The sequence below is a fragment of the Ambystoma mexicanum genome, chromosome 3p (genome assembly GCF_040938575.1).
Source record: "Ambystoma mexicanum isolate Mex_15411 chromosome 3p, UKY_AmexF1_1, whole genome shotgun sequence".
Taxonomy (NCBI): Eukaryota; Metazoa; Chordata; class Amphibia; order Caudata; family Ambystomatidae; genus Ambystoma; species Ambystoma mexicanum.
In genome coordinates, this window is record NC_090925.1 from 825,118,900 (window position 1) to 825,141,068 (window position 22,169).

General features: G+C 46.4%; 1 protein-coding gene across 10 annotated transcripts; it reads left to right on the forward strand.

The window, feature by feature from the left end:
• The first annotated feature begins 1,207 nt into the window (after nt 1-1,207).
• On the forward strand, nt 1,208-21,710 carry FUS (FUS RNA binding protein). 10 transcript variants are annotated; one of them, XM_069651886.1, is made up of 15 exons: nt 1,208-1,403; nt 2,226-2,250; nt 2,330-2,526; nt 2,731-2,908; nt 3,241-3,419; nt 3,505-3,745; nt 4,819-4,853; nt 5,957-6,007; nt 6,680-6,789; nt 15,384-15,513; nt 15,641-15,727; nt 20,286-20,409; nt 20,500-20,597; nt 21,283-21,436; nt 21,525-21,710. In XM_069651886.1, exons 1-15 carry the CDS (start codon nt 1,391-1,393, stop codon nt 21,562-21,564), a joined length of 1,662 nt encoding a protein of 553 aa, XP_069507987.1. In that variant the 5' UTR covers nt 1,208-1,390; the 3' UTR covers nt 21,565-21,710. The 10 variants fall into 10 exon arrangements, with proteins under 10 accessions (XP_069507987.1, XP_069507994.1, XP_069507986.1 ...); XM_069651885.1 differs by having other exon boundaries at nt 1,250-1,403; nt 15,641-15,745; XM_069651887.1 differs by lacking the exon at nt 5,957-6,007 and having other exon boundaries at nt 1,250-1,403; nt 15,641-15,745.
• Nucleotides 21,711-22,169: the final 459 nt, after the last annotated feature.

Genomic DNA, 22,169 nt, shown 5'->3' on the forward strand with positions numbered 1-22,169 from the left:
CCTGCTACCAACAATGGGGAGTTAATACCCCTATGACTGTGCCTGGCAAGTGCCTTAACCATGCCTACACAAAAGCACAAACTGTTGGCATTGCCAACGCTTGTACGTGGAGGGTAATGCTCTGATTACTTGTAATCTGTTATGACTCTACCGTCTCACACCACCAGCCTTGCTCACCTCACAAAATTAGGTATTAGAGCCAACGATTTGATACGGGGAAAAAATGACTTGGGGAGCAATCAAAGTAACATGGATACCAACGCGGTACAAGCATAGCTCTCAACCATTTGGGTCGCGAAGGCGGGTGAAAACACCCGATTTTAGTTTTGGCGGGTGAGACGCCCATTGAAATGAATGGGCGTGCTGGAGGCTTGGCGGGTGAGTCAGCTGTTTACAAGGCGGGTGACACCCGCCAAAAGCGTGAGAGTTGAGAGCTATGGTACAAGTTAACGCGACACGGTGACAGTTTCCTAGGATTCACTCACAGGAAGTAAGCCTCTCAACATTGTATTTCCAGAGAGCGGGTGAAAAAGAAGAATTTTGTTTTGTTCGGGTCTGAGGCTTGGCGGGTGAATTAATTAATACCAAGGGGTGTCATCCGCCTAAGGCATGTGAGTCGAGAGGTTGTCGCGGGCGAATCCAACGTTCCCTCTTCCCACTGAGATTTCACGCTACTGTTTTTCTAATGTTTGAGCGAACACAAAGCATAAACCGTCCCACGCAATAATCAGGAAAGGCCCCAGCAACCATCAAAACGCAACACTCCGGCTGGGCCAATTCACCTCCGAGTTCTCAAGCCTGGGTATCCCCAAATGTTGACGTGATTGGACCCAAAGCATAAAATGCCTCATTCAGACTCTATAAAAGACAACAGTCTATTGGTGAACTTGGCCGAACCCTGAAATAACCACGCAACGACCAATAGGATTCAAGACACCCCCCCCAACCCTGCCGCTCTGGGGTGGCCCAACTGTTTCTGAATTACGTAAAAACAAAGCGTGCGCCGTTCCAACACTATAAAGAAAAGGGGGGGACGTGGCTCGGTCACAATTTCACTTTGTTAACCATTTTTATCTCAGCCCTCAATTGTACAAACAATGCATAAAGTTAACTTGAACTAACTTGCCCGATTGGTCCTTTGCGGATTAAGTGGGCGGGATCGAACCTGCGTGCACCTTCATGGTTCACACCCCTTGCCGGCGAAGTGGTACGTTCCATCTTCTGACGCTGAAGTATACTTCACTGTTCATCAGTTCCTGCTTTCAGTTTGGTTCCGGGGAGCGCAGAGAACAGACGTTGAAGAGCTGTTATCGTCACATGCATTAAGAGATAGAGTACAGTAACCTTCCGTCCCGCTCACAAACCGAGCTCAATTACATCTGCAGGCGCCATGGCGTCCAACGGTAAGTTCACCAAGCTGGGCTGAGATGATGAGAACCGTATTGTTTTAGAAGAGTACATTGAGCGGGCGCCATTTTGTGTTATATGTGCGGCAGTCAAAATGGCCACCGTTCGTCTTTTTATGGGTTTAGGTCATCAATATGTCCTATTTAACTTTTCTGCGGTGTTCGTGGTAGTGAAATAGAATTGCATGTGTGGGGACGGTTGTAATCGACCGTATTCCGTTGTGCGTTTGTAGATATTCGAAAAATCTGTCTTGCTTAGGCGACAAAGGAAGGTTCTCGGTAACGTGCATATCGATGCCACGCTACTCTGCGTGAATAACGCAACACATCTATTCCGTCTGAAACTTGAGCTTTTCCGATTTGTTTAGGGAACGCCCAATGCAGCCGACATTATTTATAATGGTGTCAATATTCCTTTTATTTTATGTATCGTTATGGAGCTGCTCCGTGACAGCGGTTGTAAGTGTAATGGAAGAGCGTGAATATCGGAACGACGACGGGTCCACATTTGGGGCAATATTGGGGGACAGCACCTGATGTGGTCATCGTCGTAGTAATTTTGGCGCTGCGCAGTTAAGGCCTCATTTTGGCAGCCATCTTTGGAGTAAGTGGCCTAAGTAAGCCACTATCGCACGCTTCCACCTCTGGGTGCATTTCGCACGATAGGCTTCGTGTTTTTATTGCATCAATGCAAAGGCTGCTTAATTTATGCACATTTAAACTTGTTGTACCCCTTTGGTCCGTGTTCCCCAAAACGCATGTGCACATTACAACTTTAAAAGCGCCTGTTAAAAAATGATCTATTTCCTTTTTTTGCAGAATATTCCCAGCAAGCTGCCCAAGGGTAAATCCACTTTTTTTCTTCCGACTTTAATTTGCTTATTTCTTTTAAGTGTGCTAATTTTTTCCAATTTGTGTTGTAGCTATGGAGCATATCCATCTCAGCCAGGAGGACAAGGGTATTCTCAACAAGCCGCCAGCCAATCATATGGCCAGCAGCAGAGTTACGGCGGGTATGGGCAATCCGCTGAAACGCAGTCATCTTCCTATGGACAGAGTGGCTACGGTTCGTCTTACGGCCAAGCGCAAGCACAGCCGCCGCAACAGACGCAGCAGAGCTGTAAGTTTTAATGTACTTTTCACCAGTAGATTGCACATGACATTTTATGGTCTTTCATGCAGGCCGAGTAGTAAATCATTATTTTACCGCATGCTAGTAAAATAAATACGGTAACTTGTCCGTGATGGTGGGGGCCTAATGACGTACTGTCCGCTTGATGGCCTTCATATGATCTTACTGGTATTTCTGTTCCTCCCTTCCCAGCTGGGTATGGTGCACAGTCGGCTGCCCCTCAAGGCTACAGTAATTATGGAAATACTCAAACGCCTCAGTCGTCGTCGTATAACCAACCACCACCCCAGCAGCCACCGCCCCAACAACAACAATCCTATTCTAGCTATGGGCAGCAGCAGCAACAACCTGCCAGTTCTACACCAGGAAGGTAATGACTTGTATACTTGCTAAACCCCCTGTAGGTAAAGGTTTCAGAGCAGCAGTAACTTGGGTGGTGCATATGTTCAGGTCGTATGAGGTGGGGGGGGGTGCGCATCTACGGGAATATTTTCATGGCACATGTCTAGCCTGTCCGTATAAGAAAAGCTTTATTAAAGCCAATTGCATCCACTGAGAACCCACCTTCTAGCCTTTGATCGCAGGTAAATGTAGAGAAGCTCTACTGTATTGACTAGAAATTGCGTGGGCTCCTATTTTTGTTTAGTTGCACAGCATGCTACCTGTGACGAGATTCTTACTATCCAATGTCTCATTTTCAAGCTATGCTGGCGGTCAGCAATCCTATGGCCAACAGCAGAGTGGAGGATATGGACAGCAGTCCGGCTACGGTGGTGGAGGCAGCAGTGGAGGTGGGGCGCAGCAGAGTGGTTATGGCCAACAGCAAAACTATAATGCCCAACAAAGTTATGGACAACAAGGACAGTATGGCAGTGGTGGGGGTGAGTTTTTGTTTCGGGTGTGTGGGGTTGGGGGCACTTGCTTATTGTAGGTCTGCGGTGAGTGACGCGGTATGTATTTCCTTAGGTGGCAGCTATGGCCAGGACAGTTCTCCAATGGGCGGTGGCGGCGGTAGTGGAAGCAGCAGTGGCAGCGGTGGGTATGGTGGCCAAGACCAAGGTGGTTATGGTGGCCAAGATGGTCGAGGAAGAGGTGGTCGAGGCGTTGGCGGTGGATTTGGAGGCCGAGGCGGTGGATTCGACAGAGGTGGAAGAGGCGGTCCCCGGGGAGCCCCTAGTGGCGGCGGAGGTCGAGGAGGCATGGGGGGGTAGGTGTCTGTGCGAAAACTGAATTTCATGCGTGTTCATCGATTGGGGACTGTAAATGTGCTACTGTGCCTTGACAATTGAGCACGTGCATTGTAATGTAGATTGTTTAATATATCTGGCGCCCAGTTTTATATTTGGCTGGCTCATGCTCGATACATATGCGAAAATGATATGCATAATCTGACGGTTGCTTGTTTGGGTAACAGTGACGGCAGTACCGTCGCGTAATTTGAGGCAGCTCGCAAAAGGTGCCGGAATGTAGGCTCAACTCATATTTTAAATAAAGCTGGTGTCCAGTGACACCCCGCACCTTACCTTAGGTATCAACATGAAACTGGTTGATTTATATGGGGTGCAGTCTTGATTGTTCGTCTTAAAATGTCTTACAGATTTGGGGATTTCATTGTGTATGTATGGGGTCTGCTTCAGTTTGGTGGGACGGTAACGCTAGTGTTTTTATGACATCCGTGTTGCCATGGAAACTTCGGATGTCAACACTGGCATTGCTAGGAGACCAAACAGCGGTTAGACGTCCTCGGGGGTTCGTTTGGTGGGTAAATGGGTAGATTTGCTTCATGAAAGCGCGTAATGAGGTAAGTATTAAGTACAAGGTAAACAAAAAATACTGCGGATGGGAGGTAGTTGCCGTCACGGGTGCAAGTGAATGAACTTGTATCAACTTTATACTTGGCTAGGGAAGCCCCCACCATTAATGTGGGGATTAGAAAAACAAAAATGGCGGTTTGTGTGAAAGTAAGCAATTACGGTTTGGTCAAATTGACGAATAATTTGTGGAATGTGGAACTTTTTTTTCACACAGTAGATGTGGATAAATGGTATTCTAAAACCTATTATGGTGAATCGTTCATCCGTTAAGATAATATACCTGTGCAAGACTTGCTTCCATGTGTCTTAGGAAAACCTTGATCTGTGCGTGTGCTCGGCACAACAAAGTGGACGAGCGCATAGGTCTACAGGCGGAGTGTGTTGCCAGTATCATAAGGGTCTGGTGCTAACGGTCAAAAGCCTAAACGTGGAAAACACTTCAATGTCTTCTAACTTGTCTCCTCAGCGGTGGTGAACGAGGTGGCTTCAATAAATTTGGTGGTAAGTCAGTTACTCAAACCCAACTGTTTATTCAGTACATGTATCTTTAGCAACGTTTAAGGAAAAGCCACCATTTATCAGATATAACCTATGGGAGCACCAAGCGTCCGCCTTGCAAGCGAGCCTTATAGCAGTGTCATTTTAGGATTTCGCCTTGCAAGCGAGCCTTATAGCAGTGTCATTTTAGGATTTCGCTACACACCATTTACTGCTACGTGTCTTCTGACTTGGTGTTTTTGGTGTCAGGAAAAACATGGTAACCTGCTTGCTGGTATTGGGATAAACCTGCAGCTTCATTCAGTGTGTTATAGAAAACCTTGACCAAGGTCAAACGTGCTTGTTACTGGTTCAGAAGGCGTGAAAGTTCAGAACGACACACATTCCTTGATAAACACAGGTCAAAGGTATTAAATACAATTCTCGTTTGGAGAACTAAAAGGCTTCCCATGGGTTACTGAAAAGGGATTGGCAACATTGCAATGTGTGGAGACCAGTGTTGGATATATGGAAATGTTTGTTATAAAACAATACATTAGCCGAATGGGTTGTAAAGTTCATTGACGCACAATTACCGGTTACTGCGAATGTTCGTCCGCAGAAGGACCCAATGGACAGGTCTGGGCAGATAAACTGAGGTCTGTCCATACTAGGTGTGGGGCTTTGAAACGTGCTTTTTGAAAGCGGCGATGATGGTTTATGAAACTAAAAATCTATAGGGGGCAGGCAGGTCTGTTATGAAATGGTTTTAAACCAAGGTGCGATTGCCAATGCAGATCCTTAAACAATGAGGTCCTTGTAGAAAGGGGTTGCGAGTGCTACTCTTTAAAAACTACTAAACGTGAAGCAACTTCCTGAATACTTGCATGGGTTTAAGGTCGCAAGATTCAAATCTTAGGCAGGGTTTTACCAGCGGTGTACTTTGATACTGAATACACGAACTCTGGGCGAAGGGGCCCGATTCTGCCGAAACACACACTATCATATACCAACACTGGCCTGCTGTGTACCTTTCATTGTTGGGGTAAAGCTGGGAGTGCATGGATTTGAACGGGGTTTGCCATATTCGTGTTATACAGTACTTTCTATTTTTCTGTTTGCCTAAGGAGGTGGAGGAGGTCCCCGAGAACAGAGTGGTCCCAGACATGATCTTGGTGGTAAGTTCATGTTGGGCATACTAAGTATGCTGGTATCACTAGGCAGGTTGCCAGCATTACAACAAATGGCCTTTAGGGATGGTCTCTAGGAAAATCTACGAGTTTCCCATACAGTCTCGAAATGAGTTCATGCGCTTGCATCTTACAATAAAGCAAAGAAATGCACACTTGGGTGAACGGCTATACTTTTGGTAGCAGGATGCGCTTGCGAAACCTGGACTATGTGCTGTGACAAACATCAACGGAAAAGGGGTAAACTGTGGTGGTCAAACTAACTTGGGCGCAAATGTTCTAGTGTCCTTGCTCCCAAATGAGGGTTAGATTAATTGGCATTGGTCACATGCCAAGCGTTTGGGTGTCCGTATTACTCTAATCCTTGGCTTTGATGCCTAATACAGGATTTCTCAATTGTCTGCATTTGAATCACTTTACCACAAGTTGATCTCTCGTGATGCTGGGTGTCAAACTGCTGTGCATAACAGCTTCTTCGAAAAAGTTGTGACGTCTGGATTTTGCATTTGATCCATGATTGCATATTCGAGGGCCACTGGCACATATTGTGCTGTAATCTGGCGCACTGTGGTGCCCTGTTGGTAACTGGTCCATTTAGAACTGCTTTTTCTTTGTGTACTGTAGAATTTGTGTTCCTTAACCTGTGGCATTTAATTGCAGGTGGTGAGCAAGACAACTCTGACAACAACACCATCTTTGTGCAAGGTCTTGGAGAAAATGTTACCATTGAATCCGTTGCCGACTACTTCAAGCAAATCGGAATAATTAAGGTATTTTTTTAGCCTTTTAAATGCTGCCTTGTATAATTTTTGCATACCCATTGATTCCAATATGGTACATTAATTGCATCCTTTGGGTAGGATACCCACTTTACATACTGCATTGTTGGGCCGGTTTGTCGCCTGCTTGACACCTCTATAACCATGCCTGGAAACCAATTGCCGGGAGAAGGCTGCTCACTGGGGGGTGGGAGTGACATATTGCCCGGTAAGTTTCCACAGTAGGTTCCATGCCCTTGAGCTGTTAGTTCGCCTTGTCTCCCCCAAAGTTTGTCTCCAATACCACTGCCTTGTGGCAGTCATGTCACTGGGAACAGTTTTTGCATAAGCAAACTTTGTATGCAGTGCGTTGCCTCTTTTTGGAGTTGTTCCCATTTTTAGTGTGCCTAAAATCGAGTGCTATGGCCGACCTCTGCACATCACTCCTTTCCAGCTGGAGCCTTCATCTCCCCTCTGATACTCTTGTGCACCCTCTTAAATCCTCAAGCCAAAATCCCTAAACGACCCCCGCGCCCAGCTATCGCCCGATCTGTCACTGCTTTCCTGTGCAAACTTGTTGTTTTCTTAGCAATCAGTCGCTTCAGAGCAGCCTGGAAGCACAAACTGCTCTTTTGAACATGGGGCTTGCTCTACAACCTTGATTCCAATCTCCCCTCTGTACTCCTACTCGATTTCTCTTCTGCCTTTGACAGTCAACCTGCCAACCCTGGTCAACCGCCACTGTGATAACCTGGGTATCACTGATCCAGGCCTGGCTGACTGCCTCTCCAACTGACCCTCCCATGACCAGTTTGGGTCCTTCGTTTCCTCTAGCTCTCTCCACTTGTGTTCCTCTCTCCCTGGCTTCTCGACCAATACCTCTCAACCCCTCACCCACCACATTGCTTTCAGCTGCAACTTTCAGTGCTATGCAGATGACAGCTCGTTTTAAGGCTCCCATATGCCACCCGTTCTCATCTGTCTGCAATCCAGGAGTGGTGTGCTGCCAACAACCTTTCCCTTAATGCCAGTATGACCGGCCCTGCACTTGTGAGGCTAAGAACCTCACGGTCCTTTTAGACTCCTTTGCTTTTCTCCACACATCTAAGTCCAACAACTGCACCTGCCCAGGGGGTAGTCTTCCTTTCCTCTTTCCCCCAGAAGCTCACTGTCTCTAGAGCGCTGGTTCTCTTTAGGCTGGACTACTGCAACAGCCTCTTTCTTAAACTGCCTGCCAACTACTCTGAACCCTTTGCAACTCATCCACAACAGGACTGCAAGACTTGTCCTTTGCCTCAAGCCCAGGTGATCGTATCACTCCTGTCTTAATCGCTTAATTGGCTCTACAATTTGACCACATGATTGTCACGTTCCACTCTCCCCCTTGCACATTCCCTCTCCTCTGCACTTTCACTTTCTCCATGACTCTGGGCGTAGTAAGATCGTTTGTCAACCCTTCTACCCCTCCCTTTCCTCGTCGTGCCCTGAAACACTTGATTATGAGTACATTATGAACAAAATAGCCTGAAGTGGTTTACTCGGTGTTCAGCCTTGTCTAATTCATTGTTTCCATCTTCTTCCCTCTGAAACACCTTTACTTATGTCTTATAGTCGACTTTCTAAACTTTCCTCTAGTCTCATACTTGGCCTGTCTGCTGCCTTTGATTTCTTGGTCTGACAAAACTTTACTTTTTCTCTTCGCTGTGGTGCCCCTCAAGGATAAGTTCTTGGTCCCCTTTGCTTTTCTCTCGAATACTGTTTTTCTCTCTATTTGGGTTACACGGTGACCACCCGCATGTTTCCTTTCCTGAATCTCTAACGATTTCAAGTCTTAGATGCACACTCCCTAAATTATTTGTGATCGCTTCTCCCAGCCTCCTTGCATTTTACCCTCCCTCTTTAAACTCTCCTGCATGTATTTTAAGCATCGTTTTGGAACGTTACATTTGCTCCTTGTGATTCCTCCAGCATTTATGAAGCACATGGGCATCTAGGTGCCAGTTACAGAATTAATGCAGAGACTCGTTGGTTTTGTTTTTTCCTGAAGCGGTGGTAGCCCGATTTATCCTGCAGGGGTAAAAGATTATTTCGAAGGATGACCGCTCGAACTGGGAGGCTAACCCCCCCCGCCCCCCCTGTCCATGGTTGAATTTGGGTGTGGTGAGGCATTGTCTGCAGGCATACCTTTGTGCAGGTTGAGGTACAACCGTGTGCGATGGAAATGCCATTGAATTTAACTGAGCGGGAGTCGACGAGCAGTGTTTCTGGCATCAAATATGTGATCAGCAGTTGGCAAAGCTGAACAGAGTTAGGGGGGGTGATGTAGGAGTGAAGCTGTAGCAAAAGGGGATGCTGGCAGGGGAAAGAGTAAGGTCTTATGAGTTTGCGGAAGGAACTCTGGCTTAACGCAGAGATAGGCTTGGAGGCTGTTCCTCAGCAGGTGCCTTTCCCCGGGATCTATCCCAAAATCTCAGCTTGGGGAAACTGCTCACACGCAAAGATTTGGAGGAGGCTAAGTGGGGGTCTAGAGAGGTTTTTTAGGAACAGTGTGTTGCAGATGATGGTGGGGGGGAGGCTTTGTTTTGCTGTGCGGGGGCCTTTATGCCATGGATCTAAGGTCTATGGTGAATCTGTGGTGTCTGGGCTTTTTTGGCATTGTGATCTTCAGGGTGTTGGCTGCATTGCCTAGCATGTTGTAGTAGTCCACTAGCATAGCGGTTCCCCAGGGGTGGGGGGTGCAGTAGGACACCTTAGTAGATGGGGCATCATGAAAGTGTGGTGATCTGACCATGGTAGATGGCATATAACCACCATGTTGCACTTATGATCCAGGAGCCATTCCTATGCTGTGACGGCAGGAGTGTGGGATCCGTAACACATTGAATGCACCCTAAGGCGGCTGTTCATTTGGACTCTGAGGTGGCCTTGATGTCAGATGGGCAGTTAAAGCTGAGATACACGTCACCCATGGTTATGAGTTGGATTGCTAGTGATCCCAGTCTCGCTTGGGTCTGCCTACTCAACATTGGCTCAAACTCCGTGGAACTCTCTTCCCCCCTCACATTCGACACACAACTACATGGCCTTCCGTAAAGCTCTAAAACCTGCCTTTTTCCGTAAAACATGATTAGGACACTCACCAAATCTAGTTCATTGCCGTTAAACGGAAAGTAATTAATTGCAGCTGGCCAACACGTGTTCCTATGAAAGCGACCAATAAGACATTGAGGTGGATTTTAGGTGTCACGGTTGGCATCCTTCGTGTCCCCCATGCTGTAGGATATACATCTGCCGATGCTTTGCTTCCTAATGATACTAGATGGGCCTAGCAGCCATAAAGTTGATCATACCCATTCACTCCCTACCATGCCCGATTACACACCTAAGATGCAAACTTTCCCAAGGTACCAAACAACCAGCCTTTACGATGAATGGGTAAAATGAAGGTCCAGCCTGACCTTTAACACCGCTGCCATGGTAGTGCTATGTTCACTCCTTGTTCACTCCTTTCTGCAAATCTTCTCTCCTCCCCCCCCCTGCCCCTACCTGCTTCTGCTGCTTCCAACTTCTCGCTCCCTTCCATTGGAACCGCCTACCCCTCATTCCGCACTTCTCTAAAATCTTATCTCTTCCACTCACCACCCCAGCTTCTTTTTTTCCTCTCACTGACTACCTCTTCCCACTCCTCCCACCCCCTCCCTCACTTAGCTCCTCTACTTCAGCACCTATCAATTGTAAATTGTTCTTGTACTGTTCTCTGGTTCAGATTCAATTGTCATGAATTGCTTATTGTATTTTGCTTGTTTCTGTGTTAAGCGCTTTGGTTTAAAGCGTTATAAATAAAAATGAATACAATACAAATCCCTACTGCTATGCTCACTCCACTGATCACCGACAAACCATAGATTGCAGCTATACCCCCTTGATCAATTTCAACCGATTTTCCCCATGAACATATGCAGATACCAGGTACAGTGTAAAACCTAGGCCCATTGGTACAGGATTCTCAATTCTAGACCTGGACAAATATTGCCCCAGCCAAGCAATCTCGCAGCCTACGTTACGTATATCTCACACCACTGGTGTGCACACAAGCTGCAGGCACAGCCAAGCATCCTTGCACGATAGAGTATGGCTATGGTTCAGCTTATCTGGTGTAGTTTCACACAGCCGTCCAAACACCTGACCGTACCTCAACACCTCTGCCCGAAAGGAACCTGGTATAGCTGGCCTCACTCAACAATAGCAAAACGCACAACATCACCCACCCATGTGTCTGATCTCTAAAGGGCTGCTTAGTCGAGCCTTGCCAGCCACTCCAGTCTTAGAACAGCAACATGCATCCCCTAAGCTACAGGCCGAATGCCACCAGAATGCAGTCTTGGAGATCAGCCACCTGATTGCACACATTCAACTGATCTCTCACTACCACCGCACCTAGTGTTCGGATGCAGCCATCATTAACCAAATCGCACTGGCTGCACACGTTGAGTGCACCGACGCACTTCTACTCGACTGACCTGCACTACGGTCGGGCGTTCAACTCAAAAGCGCTTTGAGATCATTTATACCATGACATATATAGGGCACTAGGACACGGTCCTCCTTGGTGGAGCCTTGGGGAGGGGGGGGGTCAAAGTGAGGTGGAGGTTGATTGCAAGCAAGTTTGCACGCCAGTTTGGCCGAAATGGATTTGCAATTGGGGAGCAAGGGTGGAATTCAGTGCGGTCCTTGTAAATGAGGGCAGCTCACTGCTGCTTCAGGATGCCCAAAAGAGGCGGAGTAGAGCATAGCCTGCCTGAACAGTGATAGATTGGTCAGGCTGACTGCAGGAGTGATGTAAGTTTCTGTTAAGGCATGGTTGTTTAGGATGCCGCTCACATGGGCAACCATGGATCTGGTGTTTAGCAGGATGCACTGGAACAGTGATGCTGTGTGGCATGGGCCAGGGGGCCCTTCCACTACCATGGTTGTGATTTTTCAGTTCGTAATGGTACCACTACTTGTGGATGTTGGAGGCTGAGGACTGTGTGGCGTTGGAGATTGGTATTGCATTACGCATCGCGTCCCAGGGGCATACGTATCTATGGTGGGAGTCAGGATATGGATTGGCAGGTGTTTAGAATGTTCAGCTACTGTATTGGGCCATAGTTTTGAGGCAGCTAGTTTTTGCAATGTTATGAGCCCAACGTCCCCACTTAAACCAAAACTGCCTCGTCTCAGCCCTCTTCAAGAAACTCACTTGGGCCTTACCGGCCCACTGTATCTTGCATATATGAAAATGTACAGAGCAACACCAGCTTCTTGGTTTCAGACCCACGGAGCCCTGGGCGCTGGACAATCGACCAGAGCTTGGATGGCCGCTTACAACCTATGCCTTGATATCTGAGCTCATCGTAGGCTCAGCTTCAAGAGCTCTGGACCCTTACCATGCTTCCATTTAGTCACCAAGGGGGAGGGAGTTTACTTTGATGACAACCTCAACATGTCCCGTCACACCAGTGCAGTAGCCTCTTAAGTAGGAAATTAATCTGAGTCGTTATTGGCAGTAAGCTCGGTTATTGCAATAACCTGTCAAACCTTGGAAAACAACTCTTGCAAAATAAGGCCCTGAGCCTAAAGCTTTCAGCCCACGATTGTATTCGGGAATTGAATTTAAAACATTTAACTGTCACTCTCTGTCCCAATAAAGCCCCCCCTCTTGCCTCATTCCACATTGACATTTTATTTCTATCGCGCTCGTACACAAGTGTTTCAGACCAACAAGGCAAGGGAGGGGAACTGGGAGAACAAAAGGCTGAATTTATTGGGCCCAATGACTTGAGAACGCAAGTGCATCAGTCAGCAAGTGCACATGTTTCAGCAATGGGCACAAATATAACTTTTTTTTGGTGGTAGTAGCTGGGGGGTGCCATGTCCTTATCAATTGTGGTTTACAACTTGCTGTGCTGGCTATCGAATTTTTAAAATCTCAATGACTAGTCATTATGGTTTGAGCCGCACATAGTTGACAGCCCATAGTTACGAAAATGCACCAGGTTATAATCTTGGCATGGCTACTTCTCATTGTAGTCTTCGGTTTGACATTACCATAATCATTTCTATTCTGGATCTGGCGAGCAGTGGTGCATGTATGTGCCTGTAATAATTCTAGGCACGACAAGAGGTATGACGAGACAATCTTGGGTCATTCTGATCGCGCAAGTGCATTGGTGTAAAGTAGGGGGTGCACATCGGGGCATTGCAGCACTGGGTAGGAGCAAGGAGGCAGGGGGCCTCTGGGTAAGAGTCATAGCCCTTTAGTGCGCAGTAGGCCCAGAGGCAAGGAGGAACCTGGCACCCAGTTGGTAGCCAAGCAAACAGTCAGTGCAGGAGACTGGTATGTCAGTGAAAGAGAAAGGAGAAAAGGGTCTTGAGATGCACTTCTGGAACTTCAGGTGGTCTGGCTCAAGTTTGAGAAGGGCAGGGAAGCCATTGCAGAGGAAGGCACCTGTAGAGGAAAGATCTATTGACCCTCCCCTCCCCCCAAAGCTCCTCCCCACCACACTCTGACCCTTGCTGACTGAAGAGTTAAATGGAAGGTATTTTGGAAGAGAAGCCCCAACCCCATAAAGTCTTGGCAGAAGGTCTTAAAACCTGATCCTTGAAGCCACCAGGAGCCAGTGGAGAGATTTTTGGGTCTTGGTATACGGTGCCTGGGCTTGAGGGGATTAGTTGCAGGGGGGCAGAGAGTAGATGAAGGCATTTGGAAAGTGAGAAAAGGAAGCATACCTCCTGAGGAGGTGCGGCTGGTAGTGGGCCTTCTTTGCAAGGTCTGTGATGTGAGGAGAAAGGGGGGGTCAAAGATCTGGAAGGCAAAGGAAAAAAAAGGGCAACCAGAGTGAGGTTGAAAGCAGGAGCAGGCTCCCAATGAGAAGGATCGGTCTTACTGGCATTAAAGCAGAGATCTTTGGAGGTGCGCCAATCCTGCATCGCAGAAACAGTTGGGAATGAGCAAGCCTAGGATGCGAGGGGAGCCCCCATAATGCGTGTCGTCTGCATTATCCTGTCATCCGCAAACGCACAAGTTGGTGCGGATGGTAGTGATCGGGTGGGCCAAGTAGACATTGAAGAGCCAGGTTGAGGGAATGGGACCCTAACGCCACATGTGGAGAGGTGGTGGAGAGAAAGGACCCAAATTCGGCCTGGGATGGTCGTCCACTCCAGGGCCTCACCCATGATGCCCAGGTTCTCAAGTCATTTGATCAGGATGGCGTGATTGACTGTCAAAGGTACAACGCATTGCCAGAAACAGATTGTGGAATTGCAGGGAGCTGCAGAGATCAGGAATTGTGGACTAAACAAGGATGTACAGTATCTCCAGGAAAGGGCAGGGTCGCATCCACTTCTGGATGGGACAAAATGAGTTATGTCTCGATGATAACTGAATTGCTCATCAAAGGGAGCAAATCTAAACTAAATCTACAACCACTTTATAAATGCTTCAACATTTAACATTGATGGCAATATTAACGTTGCCAAGGAGATGAAAACATTGGGTTTTTAACTCAACACTTACAGGTCAATGCCATTGTCCCTTCTGCAGCATACATGTCCAAATTGGAGCCAGCAGACCCTTCCTCTAATCTGACAACTGCATTATGTTGGCAAGAGCATTGATCCTCTCTAGGATCGAAGATTGCAATTCTCTTTGTAGGATCCAGTGCCAGAAACATTAGTGGACTTTGAGTTTGTGCAAACATAAACACATCTCACCTAGACATAACATCCACTGGCTCTCAGTATGAGATGTAATCAAATTCAAAGTACTCTTGCTTACTCACAAATGCCTCTCGAATAATGCCTTGGCAATCCAATTGTCGCAACTCAATCTGACAGATCCACCCAGTCCTCCTACACGTTCTAGTTTCCCCAGTGATTGTGGCTAAACTCTAACACCCTGCCATTCACGCTGAGGACTGACGCATCCTTTTGGTCCTTCCGCAAAAGCCTTGCAACTTTGTTTAATCAAGATTCGAACTGTCACCTGGCATAGGATTCCACATGCAGAACAAGTAATTCCTGTGTCTTGCAACAAATTGGGGCCCATATATTTGTGTAAACGCTGTAAATGTATGACGGTGTATGATATTGTATGGTAAGAATGCAAGATAAGATAGTAACCCTCACTTCTGCTTTGTACATTGCGTCTGTAAACATTATGAATAAGCTGAATTATATAATGCCTCTAACCAATCTCACTCTGTTTTGTGCGCTGTATAAATGTTCAAATAAAAGGGAGGCTTATGGTGAGCAGATCTTTAGAGACAGATGGTCATGGAGATAACCTACATAATTCAGTGTGGAGAGTAAACTGGTAGATGGCCAGCTTTTACAAGAGTTTGCCCAGGAAAGGAGTGGTGCAGATTGGGCGATAGCTAGTATTGGCAGAAGCCTTTTTGAGGGGTGCACTAGGAAGTTCTTAGGGAGGGCATATATGCACATTGAACTTGCATTACAACTGGCATTTGTATGATTATGTAAACATTTTACTTTTCATTTTGTGGTGGCCAATAGTCACGGTGTCAATTTTGGTTTAGCATTAATATGGAATTTTGGTCCTACAGATTAACAAGAAAACTGGACTGCCTATGATTAATCTTTATGCTGATCGGGAGACGGGGAAACTTAAAGGCGAAGCTACAGTGTCATTTGATGATCCTCCTTCTGCAAAGGCTGCCATTGATTGGTTTGATGGTGAGTTCTGGTTTGTGTCTCAGGTCCTGTAATGTAGTGCCTACTTTCGTAGTGGCAATGTAGTCTCAAAGCTGTCCTTTTTCTAGCATCTTGCGCAATTTACCGAACATGCTTTGTTTTCTTACAGGGAAGGAGTTCTCCGGCAATCCAATAAAGGTTTCGTTTGCAACCAGGAGGGCCGACTTCAACAACAGAGGTGGTGGCAATGGAAGAGGTAGCCGAGGACGCGGGGGTATGAACTGTGAAGTCTTTGGTCTGTTCCATTGGATCATTAAGAAGACTATACAATTTGTGCCTTTTTTTTTATTTACTTTTTTCCTTACTTATGGGATTGTGTGGGCTCTTGAACTTTTACTACAAAATCACCACAGGTTACCAACTGTTAAGAATACCTCTGCCATGTTGAGGACTGGAAACCTTATTTCGTGTCTCGTAGCTAGTAGTACCAAGTATTAAGCAAAATAATGGCTTGTAAAGCAAATCGATGGATTCTGAATCCATTCTAAAATTAGTAGTAACTACAGAAATTATTTGTCATGGGGGGGTGGGAAATATGGTTCCTGGTGTTGATGCCTTGTTAATTCCTGGACCCAAAGACTTGGAGATAAAGCTGCACCGTTTGCGACTATTTCTTGTAATCTTCCAGGCTAATGGGGAACCCTACAATGTGTCCTTGGAAGTGGTTGTTCCTTGACACGGATCCTTTCCCTGTAGAAAAAGGTACAGTTGTAGACCAGACGTCACCAGAGATGTGTGCATTAGGACGTACAGCGAATGTGTCCTCTTGAAGGTCCCTTGTATTGGTTCCTAAATCTGGTTTGCTGCTAGAAGAGCTGACGTGACAACTGGTAAATGTGCGCTGTCCAAATGACGAAACCAATTGCTTGATGTCGGTGTTGGGAGAAAGAAACATGTGGCAGACGGCGACTTTGCACATAACTGGCATGGACAGATCAGAATCTGGTTTAGGAAACCAATCCGGCAAATCATTTTTCTTGGGAGAAAGTCTCCGTTTTTTTTTTTCTTCTGCTCGTTGGCCTGAGCACTCACCTAATTTTATTTGAATACAAGAGCAATGCCCGCGGCGCAGCCACTATTAAATGCGCAAACATCACATTTTGCATTAGAAACCCGGTAGATGCCCAATATATAGTGCGGCAGCGGGCCCCCACATCTTGGCACATTGGCCAAGTACTCCTTTGTGGGAGTAGGAGGTATGTGGGTACATTAACTGTTGTGACTAAATTGTTGGTTATCTAGTCTCACAAAACTGAAAACAATAAACATGCAGCATCTGTCCCAGTTCCACTCGTACAGAATCGAGATAAAAACAGGAGACCTCTACCACTGCAAGTCTTCTCGGGTATTGATGTTATTTCTTCAGCTTTGTGCCACAAATGTAGACCCTGTCCTTCCATGTAACCTTCAACTTCGCAGGTCTGAGCAATTAATCTTGAGAAATTAAGCAGTTGACTTTCCTTTCTTTGCCGCTGGGAAGATGTAAGTTAAGGTGTGCAGAATTCAGGATTCCCTCGGATCATGCAATTTAACAATGTGTCGAACCCCCTACCTCCCTCCCCCTTTTCATGGTGAGTGCTTCATTAGGGGGGTGCGTTTTACTTGCTACCTCAGGCCCAACAGAGCACGTTGGGCAGTTTATTCCACCCCCGCTGTTAGACTAACTTGACCTTCGCCTGCACCACGTTTTCCATTTACTCCAGCCTGAAGTCCAACCAATTCCTCTTGACTGCCTCAATTTCTTTCTTTCCCCAGTTGTACCATCGGAGCCATTTGGGTGCTTTGCTCGTCCAGCTCAGATGTTCTGTTTCCGAGTTGTGTTAACTTTTCACTCGTTTTTATCGAACTTGTTCTCGCGCCTTGACAGACTTTTCAATGTGCCTCAGGGGCGTTAATATCTGGTCTCGAGATGTGCATGCTTGATGCGAGTCAGACTGGCTGTTTTCCCTGCAGCAAGTCTTGTGCCCCCTTGTCCTTTTCCTGTTTGCCATTTCCCCATGTTCTGCCTGATGATCGGGCTCCCACTTAACCAGACGGGGGGGCGGGTGAGGGGGAGCGCCATGGCCAAATACCGGGCCACCCTTGGCCCCCACATCCCCTTGTTCAAACTGCAAGTATCGTGTTGAAAGAGTAGCTTGGGATTCACCATTTCATGGAAGGGACCACGCTGCACTTAGACGAACCTGAAGGGGGGGGGCGAAGGTCCGGTTATGTCCTACATGCAGCAGTGCTCAGTCATTTTCTGGGATCTCAATCGTACTGTGCACGGATCTCCCTTGTAGCCAAATCGTCTTAAATGGGAGCGGGTTTGTCCCCATTCTAGCTTCTCCCTCCATAGCCAAACTGCCCACTCCTGAGATGGTCCGCCCTAGTTCACGCATTGGGGAACTGAAGCATGGGGACTGTCCCCACCTCCCCAGAGCATACACTGGGGAGGGGAGCGCTGTTCGTGTCAGGACCTCGGGCTTCCTGGGATAGCTCACCCCGACTCTTGTCTTTTCTAGCGCCAAAAGTGATGCATCCCAGGATGCTGGTACGTCGCCTGGTGATTCCTGCGCCCGATTTCCCGCGAATTGTGTGGTTGCCAAACGAGTATACAGAGCTCACTAGGGATGCTCAGCACCGCTGCCATCTTGGCCACGCCCCATAATTTGACGTGCGATGTGACGGTGTTTTTATTTTTGAACTGTTTTGTAAAGGAAGGCCTGACGCACTGTAAGCCCCGAGCTAGTTCTGCACTCAAGTTATCCTGCCAAGGAAAGATGTTTTGGGTGACCGAGAAAGCAATCTTCCACCCCGTTCTGTGCTTGTGGATTGCATATTGTGAAACTGCCTGGAGTGGATTCAATTCACAGATCGATCTGAAGATTGTTGGCTTGACCTCGCAACTTGAATGTGTGAGCTTGAATTATCGTTTCTCTAGACATCCCGGTTCATAAGAGATGCAGAGCGGAGTTCATTTTGGATTACTTGACAAACTTGGTCAGAAGTGTTTGGGTTACTCTTATTTCCCTCACTGTCTATAACTGACACCTAAAATTGGTGTCTGTCGCTGAACCCACCTGGCCCTTCCTTTGTAAGTCTCGTTGTCGGTTTTGGTGGACCAGCATTTTAATTGCAGTAGAGTTCTGGTCGAATTCTATATGATGTTGACGCGACTTGTGTTCCTTCCAAATCACAATATTCAACCAGGATCTGGTTCCTTGCTCAGATAGTTTCACTTATCTGCAGACTAGAATCTCTTTCCAGATGAATAAGGCAGCCTGTCAAACTCGAGCCGCCATTGTTTATTTGACCATCGTCTTGCAATGTGGATATTAACATTGCTGCAGGAGTGCATGCCCATTCTTGGGCAAAATTTCCATAGAACATCTCGAAGCAGTTTGTTTGGGTCCACTTAACGAGAGGGATTAATTGGTCTGCTGCGATAGCTGCTTGGGCCTTCTCAAAACCATTTCCCCTTGTTAATGGTGGAATGTGAAGGGGTTTGCTAATACCAAATAGATTAGCTTGCTCAGTTGCCCCTAATGCAGCTATTGTGTCTGTCCCACGGCCGTCTAACTTTACAACACTATTTTTAGATAAACCTTTTCCTTGCCCCCTGTATAATCGGGGCCACTCCCCTGTCTAGATGCAGCCTGTCATACATGTACTGGTTTCCCAATTAATACGAAGGTAGGTGAACCATGCCCTAACCAATTAAGCTCAAGGTTGAATCCTAGAAGAGCCTGGTGAGCTGGGTGCCGGCAACCAGGTGCTACGTTAGCCTGTTAATATAAAAACATTTCGCTGACTTGCAAGCCTCATGTGGAAGGTTTCCTGCCATGCTATGTACTCGTGCCTTATTCCCTGGAGTTGGCTCCTGCTTAACTGAATGATGCTTAATACCGACGTCTTGCTTTAGCTCCTCAGTCGAATCTTTATTTTCGAGCCCTGCATTTTTCTAAAAGCATTCCCAGCTTTGGCAAACGTCTCTTCTCCAGCATGGGGTCTGGCATGGATTCACATGCTCATAGAACCCTGGTTGTCCTCGTTGATTTCGGGCTCGGTTTTAAGCACCCCAGTTTGCAATTGTGTGGTTATGAATCCCATGATCTAAGTAGGTTTTTATCAACTGCAGTTGAATACCTCCGATTGACTGCTTCAATATACTTCACTGTTGCTTGTCAAGATGCTTTTCTAGGAACTTGGAAATAAAAACAAATGAGTGAAGGGTGATTGCTTTCAGCTTCTAAATATGCTGTTAATCATGCCATAGAAACTGCCAACGCCATCCAGGAAGGTGTCTTTACCATCCAGAGCCTTTAGGTATGCCATTCATGGCGTTGCTCAAAGTTCTAATATTTGGGGTTGGTCCTGATTTTCAACAAAGCTATGCAATTTCTTCACTTGGATATTTTGAATTCGTGCATATAGCCTTTTCTTATCCAATCCGTGGACCTTTAGAAAGCATGTAGTGAAGTTCTTGGGTCCATAGTTTCTTTTCTTTGGCTATGAGCTTTTGCTCATCTCTGGGCGACTTAGTCGGTTATGACCACCATTGCATCATATATTGAGCCCTCCAACCCACCCCTCCCCCCATGGAGATATGCTTTGGAGCGTTTTCTTTTTTGTCCTTTACCCTTGGCAATCTGTGGTGACAGACCTTCACTTGTGCTAACTTTTCAATCTGCACAATGGCACGGGAGGCTTTGGGTGGGTTTGTTTGTCCTTGCCTTTCTGCCCTAGTAGTAAACCTATTTATTTTCATTCAGGACCAATGGGACGTGGTGGATTTGGCGGTGGTTCAGGAGGAGGTGGTGGTGGTGGCGGCGGTGGAGGCTTTTCCAGTGGTGGAGGGGGACAGCAAAGAGCTGGCGACTGGAAGTGTCCCAACCCGTAAGTCATTTTAGATGTTAACAAAATGAATGGGTGGCAAGTAGTGTAGAGGTATGCAGGTCATTGCAACTGTAGCTATTTATTTTACAGAACATGTGAAAATATGAACTTTTCTTGGCGAAATGAGTGCAACCAGTGCAAGACTTCCAAACCTGATGGACCAGGAGGACCTGGAGGACCACACATGGGTAACTTAATGACAGGTTTTTTTTTTTTAGGACTACAACACACTGCAGATAATATGGAACGCAATGCAATATGGCTGCGCTTTACTGCCTCTTCTGAAAGCAACATTTAGTAATTTTATGCTGCTCTTTAGTCACGATCAGACCACGAGTTTGGATGTAATCACTTGGCCCCTAACATCGGTATCAAGTCGCCTGTTAGCCTTGCGTGACCAATTCTTTCCACTGAAGCGATTGCTCCAAAGCTTCAGTGGAAATGCCAGCATCTGTCCAGTTCCCGTTCCTTGGAAGCTTGGCAATGACACGCCTTAATCTAAGTGAACGTTTAGTTAGCTTTCTTTTGCGATTTGTTTGGTACGATACTGCGTAAAGCCATGGCGCTTGCTTGTGAAATGCTTTTAATTTTTTTTAAGTTCACTCATTCACTAGTACTTTCCCTCAACGTGTTGCTGGTTCCGGCTCACAAATGAGTAGGCTGGGCAGTAAAACTCCGTTCACTCCTTTACTCCTCGCTGCTATTTGCTAAATCACAATAAGGAGCAGTCTTTTCTAATTGGGTTTCCTGTGCTCAACATGGCAGTTGATGACAAAGCAGTCCTTAACCTGCTTCCCATGAAGATTTTGTTTCCGATTAGAAGTTAAATGGTTTTGTAAATCTCTCACCGAAGTTTCTTTTAACTTGCACCAGGTGGTGGGTTTGATGATCGGCGAGGTGGTGGTAGAGGTGGTTTTGACCGAGGTGGCTTTAGAGGCAGAGGTGGAGACCGAGGTGGATTTCGAGGGAGAGGTGGCGATCGCGGTGGTGACCGAGGTGGATTTGGACCAAACAAAATGGATTCCAGGTAAGCTTTTATATGGGCTTCTTTTTTTAAACCAATGCATAATAAAGTCCTGATGTTAATTTGATTTTTGTTTTTTTTTTTGTTTAAGGGGAGATCACAGACAAGACCGTAGAGAACGCCCTTACTGAATGTGACATTTGTACTTTTTTGTTTAGTATGTCTGACTTTTTTGGTGCTGCGTCGTCCAACTTTCTCCATTTGTGTAAACTGTATTTTCAAGATTTTTATTTGCCTGTATTTGTATGCCTGAACATTAAAAAAAAAAGTTATTTTAGTTTGTGGTGGTTTTTCAAGGTGTTAACATTTAATGCTGGCCAAATTGGGTAATGTTTGCGTTTACGGACAGATCATACGTTTGGTGGGGATTTTGTGGAACTAGGCCTCCCTGCTTAGAAAGTTGGTCAATAGAGGTTGTATAGTTGACCAGAGCTGGAAATCGAGCTTTAACCTGCTTTGGTGCTCACTAGTTACATTTAACCCCGTAAGTCTTGCACTGCTGCCATTGACTGCATATTCGATCTTGGCTGAAGTCCAACAATAAATCGCAATTACCAAGAAGCCATACCACATTGGTGAGTGCGGATGTTTAATCTTGTTTCACTTTACTTTTGGGGAGTATTATTGTATCGTCCATGTATTCTGACCGTTATGAATCCAGTACATTCATGGTTGCAGCGATTTGTTTGCACCTGGATCTATATGAAGTACAAATTAAGTTTATTCGTCGCACATT